We start from the raw sequence: 7,500 nt of genomic DNA, 5'->3' as shown, positions 1-7,500 counted from the left end.
GGATATATATATATATGTATATATATATATATATATATATATATATATATATATATATATATGTAAAACCTGAAATTGGCAGGGGGTGAGGGACAAGTCAATTACATCAACTCCAGTGTTTCACTGGTACTTAATTTATCGACCCTGAAAGGATGAAAGGCAAAGTCGACCTTGGTGGAATTTGAACTCGGAACGTAAAGAGAGATGAAATACAGCCAAGGATTTTGCCCAGCGTGCTAACTATTCTGCCAGCTCGCCACCCTTATAATAATCCTTTCTACTAAAGGCACAAGGCCTGAAATATATTGGGTGGGGACTAGTCGATTATATTGACCCCAGTGTTTCATTCGTACTTAATTTAGCGACCCCAAAAGAGAGAAAGGTGCAGTTGATCTCGACAGTATTTGAACTCAGGACATAAGGATTGATAAAATGTTGCTGTGCATTTTTGGCCGGCGTGCTACTGATTCTGCCAGCTCGCTGCCTGGCTATAGCAACAGCAATAGCAACAACAATGATGCTAAACAATGTGCTGCCAATACCAACGAGACCTTTATCACAACCACATTTCAATACTACCCAGTATAATAAATAACAATATCGCAATAATAAAAACAAACATAACATAATGGCAGTAACACCTTTACAATAACAACACCACGATAACAACAACATCAACAACAGTATCGTAACAACAACAACATCTTAACAACAATAATGCCATAACAACAGTATAACTCCACCTTCCTCAACAACAACAACATCATAATCGTAACAACATCAGACATACAACAATAACAACAAGGACAACAATCCTTAGCGATAATGAGACTTACCGAAAATTCCTTTTAGTAACTTTTGTATAATGAACATTTTGGTGGTGGTGGTCGTGGCTGCCACCATATCTTAAGGATCCAAGATGTACTCGATGTCAGACACATTTCACGGAGAACTGGGGTGGATGAGGAGCGAGGGAGGGATAGATAGGAGAGGGTAGATGGGGCAGATGTAGTAGTAGTGGTGGTGGTGGTGGTGGTGCGTCAGCTGAATGGAACAGACTGTGAGGTAACAGAATGGTGGCAGGCAGATACGGTAGAACAATGATTAAATATGTGTGCGTGTGTGTGTATATGTGTGTGTGTGTGTGTGTATATATATATATATATATATATATATATGTAAATGGGTGTGTATGGATAGACAGATGTATGTATTTATGTGTGTGTATATATGTGTGTATGCATATATGTAGGTGTGTGTATGGATATATGTATATGTATATATATGTGTGTATATGTGTGTATGAATGTGTGTGTGTGTGTGTGTGTGTGTGGTAAGAAGGGAGTAGCAGAGGTGCAGAAAGACAAATAGGGAGAAGTTTAACGAGAAAGAAAAAAAAGAAAGAAAGGGATAGAAAGAAATGAGAGAAAGTGAAAGTATGATAGATATAGGAAGGTGTGAAAGAATCAGAAGAGAATGCAGAGGAGAGGGTGGAGGAGAGAGTTACATTGATATGAAAGAGAATGAGAGAGAGAGAGAGACAGACAGACAGACAGGGAGAGAGATAGAGAGAAGCAGTAGTGAAGATTAGTAGAAAAGGAGAAGTGATGTGTTTAGTAGTGTGTGTATAATAAGTAGTCAGTTTGTATGTAGTAGTTGAATGGTTAGTTGAGATGGTATCCAGAAATGACTAATAGATACTGATGTGGTGGTGGTGGCGGCGATGGTGGTGGTGTTTGTGGAGGTGGTTCAACTGAATGAGCAGACTACAGAAGACAAAGAGGAATAGCATATACGCATTCACTCAGCACATGTGTGTTTGTATACACACACACATACACACACACATATATATATATATATATATATATACATACAACATACATACAAGCACACAAATAAAAGCACATACACACACACACACATATATATATAACATACATACATACATACATACAAGCATACACATATAGATATAAAATGCAAGGTGCAGGCAGAGTTATGTGGTTAAGAAGGTAGCATTGCAGCCCTGTGTTTTTAGGTTCAATCCCCCTGCATAGTTAAAGCTTTGGGCCAACCAAAGCCATCTCAGAGGATTTAGTAGACAGAAACCAAAAGACCTCAATTGCACATGTGTGTCTGGGAGAGTGTGTGAGTGTGTATATTTGTATGTATGTATGTATGTATGTGTACGTGTGTGTATGGATGTATGTCAGGTCACATGACATCTCTCATGGATGTTACTGGCAACATGGAATCTAGTACAACCTGTTGCATGATCGGGCCATCAGCAACTAAACCAGCAACTCCACCGTGCTTGCCTGGTTAAGCAGGTTTGCTAGAAAGCCAGCAGGACTAAAAGTGAGATCTGTCAAAAGGACATGATCCAGAGACAAGCCAGAAAAAAATATCTTGTGCCAATATGGGTCACAAGCTCAAGAATGTGAGAGCACCATGATCTCAAACGCAAAGCAAAGATCCCAAAACATCCAATGCTAATCCCTGCATATCTGGTTTCAGATCAGAGACTATCTTGCAATGGCTGTCTTACTATTGCACAGGCACTCAAAAATTCCAGCTTGATGGCCGGCATGCTGGAAGGCCACTGGGAGTCATGCACCCCACAGGTTTTGTTAAAGTATGTCTCTAGGACTCGGTCACTCTGATATAAAACCATGTATGGAGTAATTGGCACTGGGCATTTTGGAAATCTTTTGCTTATGCTTGAGAACATGGCGCTCCCACATTTCTGAGTCTGCGACTCATATTGACACTAGATATTTTTTTCCTGGATTGTTTCTGGATCATGTCAATAAGGGGCAAAGTCTAAGGGGTGTCGTGCAAGCCTTATTGGGCATAAGGTTTTGCAAAGACATGGTTTTGTTAGTAAATGTCATACTCATCACTCATCTAAGAATTGACACAGTCATATATATATATATATATATAAAATTAGTGTACATTTAAACACAAGAGGCGACCCTTAACAGGCAGCCTAACATGCTAGAAGGAGCAGTCAAAACGTCCAAAACCGTAGCCACTGATGAGAACTTCGCCTAGCAAATTATTTTATTTGCTAATTAGTGTTCAAAACCTAGGTATGGCTGTAAAAAACAAGGCAAAAGTTTTTAGTTTTCATTCCCTTCAAAATTGCTCTTAAATGTGGTTTTGGATGTTTTGATTGCTCCTTCTAGCATGTAAGGCTGCCTGTTAAGGGTTGCCTCTTTTGTGTTTAAATGTACACTAATTTTATATGGAAAACATGTAGTCTATTGACTTTTTATACATGCCAGGCCACTGGGAGTGAAATTTCTAAAATTTTGCTATCCTATATTAATTTATATATATATATATATATATATATATATATATATAGCTGAAGGATAAAAATTAATCAAAAGACATACTAAGTATGTCTACCTCTGGAAATAACAGTCAAAACTCTTATTTAAATCGCCATTCTGATGGTTGATTTCTGTAGTTATTAATCAGTGTATTTTGGCGATTTAAATAAGAGATTTGACTGTTATTTCTAGCAGGTAGACATACTTAATATGTCTTTTGATTAATTTTAATCCTTCAGCTATTTAATGCTTTTTTGGGGCCTGCAATTGCCTATAATATTGATTCTATTATTATCATTTTTAAATTGTTACACTAGATAATAATACAGCCAATATCTTCGCAAATATTTTCTTGTGAATTATTTGCTTCATGTATATATATATATATATATATATATATATATATATTTATATATATATATAACTACCTTTTGTCTTTTGCTTGATTCAGATATTACATTGTGGCCATGATGGGGCACCACCTTAGAGAACTTTCAGTTGAATGAATCAACTCCAGTAGAAAACACTTGCCCAAGCTACTGCACAGCTGGACAGAACCTGAAACCATGTGGTTGAGAAGCAAGCTTCTTACCACACAGCCATGTATGAAATACTGGGGGGCAATGTAATCAATTAGTCTACTCCCCACCAAATTTCAGGCCATGTGCCTTTACTAGAAAGGATTATTATTATTATTATTATTAACACCATTTCATAAGTTTTTATGTTTTGAGTTCAAATTCAGCTATTCCGGGTCAATAAAATGAAGTACCAGTTGACTACTGGGGTTCAATGTAATTAGCTACCCCCTTCCCACCTGTCTGTGTAGTAGAAATAATTATTGTTGTTACACCAATGGTGTTGTTACTATTTATCTAAACTTACATATATCTCTCGGAGTGGTTGGCATTAGGAAGGGCATCCAGGTGTGGAAACTTTGCCAGATCAGACTGGAATCTGGTGCAGCCTTCTGTCTGATCATAGATCAGTTCAACCAGGGACAACCAGACATGATTTAGATCTTTCAAAGAGAATTAGAGAATAGGATTTGGGCAATTCTGTGTATGTATATACAGATAGGTCATAAACAACTAGACAGACAGACCAGTTAGATATATATATATATATATATATATATATATATATATATATAGAGAGAGAGAGAGAGAGAGAGAGAGAAAGAGAGAGGGATGGAGATAGATAGATATAGACAGAGACACAAACACACATATATATATATACACACACATACACAGAGAGAAAGAGGGAGCGAGCGAGAGAAAGATAGATAGATAGATAGATAGATAGATAGATAGACAGATAGATATACATTGATAGAAAGATATAGATAGAGACAGATGGGTGGGAGGAAGGGAAGGAAAGATAATTGAATGAAATTATGAGTTGTGAACCAGTGAAATAGAGAGGGCCAGGGAGAGGGAGATGGGGGGGAAGGAGAGAGAAAAGAGGGAGAAGGAGAGAGAGATGGGAAATGAATGAAACTGAGTGAATGGAAGATGAGAGATGTTGTAGAGTAGTTGTTATGAATGGGATGTAGCAGGAGGAGAGAATTGTGAATGGGGGTGTAGTGAGAGGAGAGAATTGTGAACGGGGGTGCAGCAGGAGGAGAGAATTGTGAATGGGGGGGGGGTGTAAGGGGAGGCAGGAATTGTGAATGGCAACACAATAATGTGATGCAAGCCCAATGGCAGAGTCATGTTAGCAACAGCAACAACAATAACTACAACATCATATCCACCACCACCAACAACAACATTTGATTATATAAAATATTTATTAACAGATATTATAGCAATCTTTATTCCATTCTCTTTATTGAATATAAACACACAAGCACACATACACATACATACATACGAACACACAAGCACACATACACATACATACATGCATACAGACAGACATACATACATACAGACATACATACAGACATGCATAGACAGACATACATACACACGCGTATCAGCAAGCAAGTCTTCATAAATAAGTGATCTTTTAACACAAATTGACTTTGCAATCAAACAGCCAGCAGTGTAATGCTTGAATGTCTGTGCATGTATGTACATGTGTTAATGCATATGTGTGTGTGTGTGTGTGTGTGTGTATTTATAAGCATGTATGAATGTGTGTACGTATAAATGTGTGTGTGTGTGTGTGTGTGTGTGTGTATATGAGTATGAGCATCTAAAGCAGTGAAGAAAAAAAGCTACAAGATCAGTCCCACGTTTGGGTAAAGCGATGATGATGGTGATGACATTGATGATGACGACAGTTATGATGATGATAAAGATGATGAGGGTAAAGGTGATGACAATGGTGCTGACAATGATAGTGATGACGACGATCACAATAACAAGGAGGAGGAGGAGGAGGAGGAGGAGGAGGAGGACAATGATAATGATGATAGTGATGATGAAGCAGGGATAAAGAACATAATGATGGTGATGACAATGTTGATGGCAACGACGACGATGATAGTGATGACAATGATGATGATGATGAGAATGGGAGGTTAAACATGCCAAACATGCAGTGGTAGGATATATAAAATGGAATTGCTACCCCACCTCCAGTATGTCATGGGTACTTCACACTGGTACAAAGCGGACATATATCTGACAGTTAATTGGAACAACACTAGCACATTACTGGTGCAGTCCCCTGGTGTGCCAGCTCCTGTTAAACCACCCAACCCATACCAGCATGGACAGAGGACATTAAATGATGATAATACATGTGTGTGTATGTGTGCATATATATATATACACACACAGATGCCTATACATATATACATACATATACATACATACATACATATATATATACATACATATACATACATGCATATACATACATACATATACATATATATACATGCATATACATACATACATATACATATATATACATGCATATACATACATACATATACACATATATACATGCATATACATACATATATACATGCATATACATACATATAAATACATATATATATATATACATGCACATACATAGAGATACATATATGTTCATGCATATACATACACACACACATATATATATATATATACATACACACATACACTTGTACATATATACACATACATACATATTTATATATGCAGAGAGGGAGAGAGAGAGAGAAGGAGAGAGAGAGAGAGAGAGAGAGAGAGGGAGAGAGAGGGAGAGAGAGAGGGAGAGAGAGAGAGAGAGAGAGAGAGAGAGAGAGTGGTTGTAGAGTAACATGTCTGCTGCAATGCTTTTAATGGTTTAAAGGCTCAGTAAGCAACATGGTCTCCGTTCTTTCCGAGATTAATTCACTGCAATATGCGATATTGTCTATTGGTCAGTGGCTACAACTAGCAATGCATGGAACCAATTCTGTCAAACAGCAGCCGACTAACTACTAGTCTTTTAGTCTTTTATAGAATACAAAAAAGTACAATACAGAGCATCATGTGTACATGTGTGTGTGTGGGTGAGGAGCATATTTCCTAAGTTGGTTATATCTATATAAGAGTGTAAGTATTGCATATATATTATATATATACACACATGTATGTGTATATAGACACACACACACACACAAATTCGTTTTCATTCATAAATAATCGCCATACTTATTATCCAAAATGAATAAATAAGCATCCCCATGTGTATTATATATATATATATATACATATATATATATATATATATATATATATATATATATACATATTTGTGTGTGTGTGTGGGGGGGTGTTTGTGTATATGCATGTGTGTACGTACGTATGTATGTAATAGACACTGATATGGCTGTGTGGGTAAGGAGTTTGCTTCCCAACTACATGGTTTCGAGTTCTGTCCCCACCGTGCAGTACCTTGGGCAAGTGTTTTTATTTTTACTCTAGCCTCAGGCTGGCCAAAGCCTTGTGAGTGAATCTGGTAGACAGAAGTTCCATCTAGTTTGTATTTGTGTCTGAACCATTAGTCTAACCCATGCCAGCAACAGATGTTCAATGATATATATACACACATACATACACACACACACTTGTACATATACACATTGTGGAGATATCATCATATGAACAAATATATATATATAATTAAAGTAGGCAGCAGTTTAGCAATGTATCACCAAAAAGGA

At 37.1% G+C, this 7,500-nt stretch overlaps 1 protein-coding gene across 21 annotated transcripts in view; it reads right to left on the bottom strand.

Annotated features, from left to right (window-relative positions):
• Nucleotides 1–7,500, bottom strand: part of LOC106883233 (ras GTPase-activating protein nGAP) — a 567,079-nt gene that overhangs the window by 397,710 nt on the left and 161,869 nt on the right. For 2 of the 21 annotated variants that reach the window (XM_089339031.1, XM_089339033.1), the window contains exon 1: nt 837–1,126. The exons of 17 other annotated variants lie outside the window; for them this stretch is intronic. In XM_089339031.1, the coding sequence (XP_089195157.1) occupies nt 837–903 (67 nt within the window). In that variant the 5' untranslated portion in view covers nt 904–1,126. Of the gene's footprint in view, nt 1–836; nt 1,138–7,500 lie in introns of those variants that run through there. 2 more of the 21 variants (XM_089339039.1, XM_089339045.1) reach the window with 2 other exon arrangements.

This window comes from Octopus bimaculoides, chromosome 21, assembly GCF_046866305.1.
Source record: "Octopus bimaculoides isolate indiv1 chromosome 21, ASM4686630v1, whole genome shotgun sequence".
NCBI lineage: Eukaryota > Metazoa > Mollusca > Cephalopoda > Octopoda > Octopodidae > Octopus > Octopus bimaculoides.
Note: the sequence above shows the minus strand (reverse complement) of the source record. Positions and strands in the feature narration are given on the sequence as shown.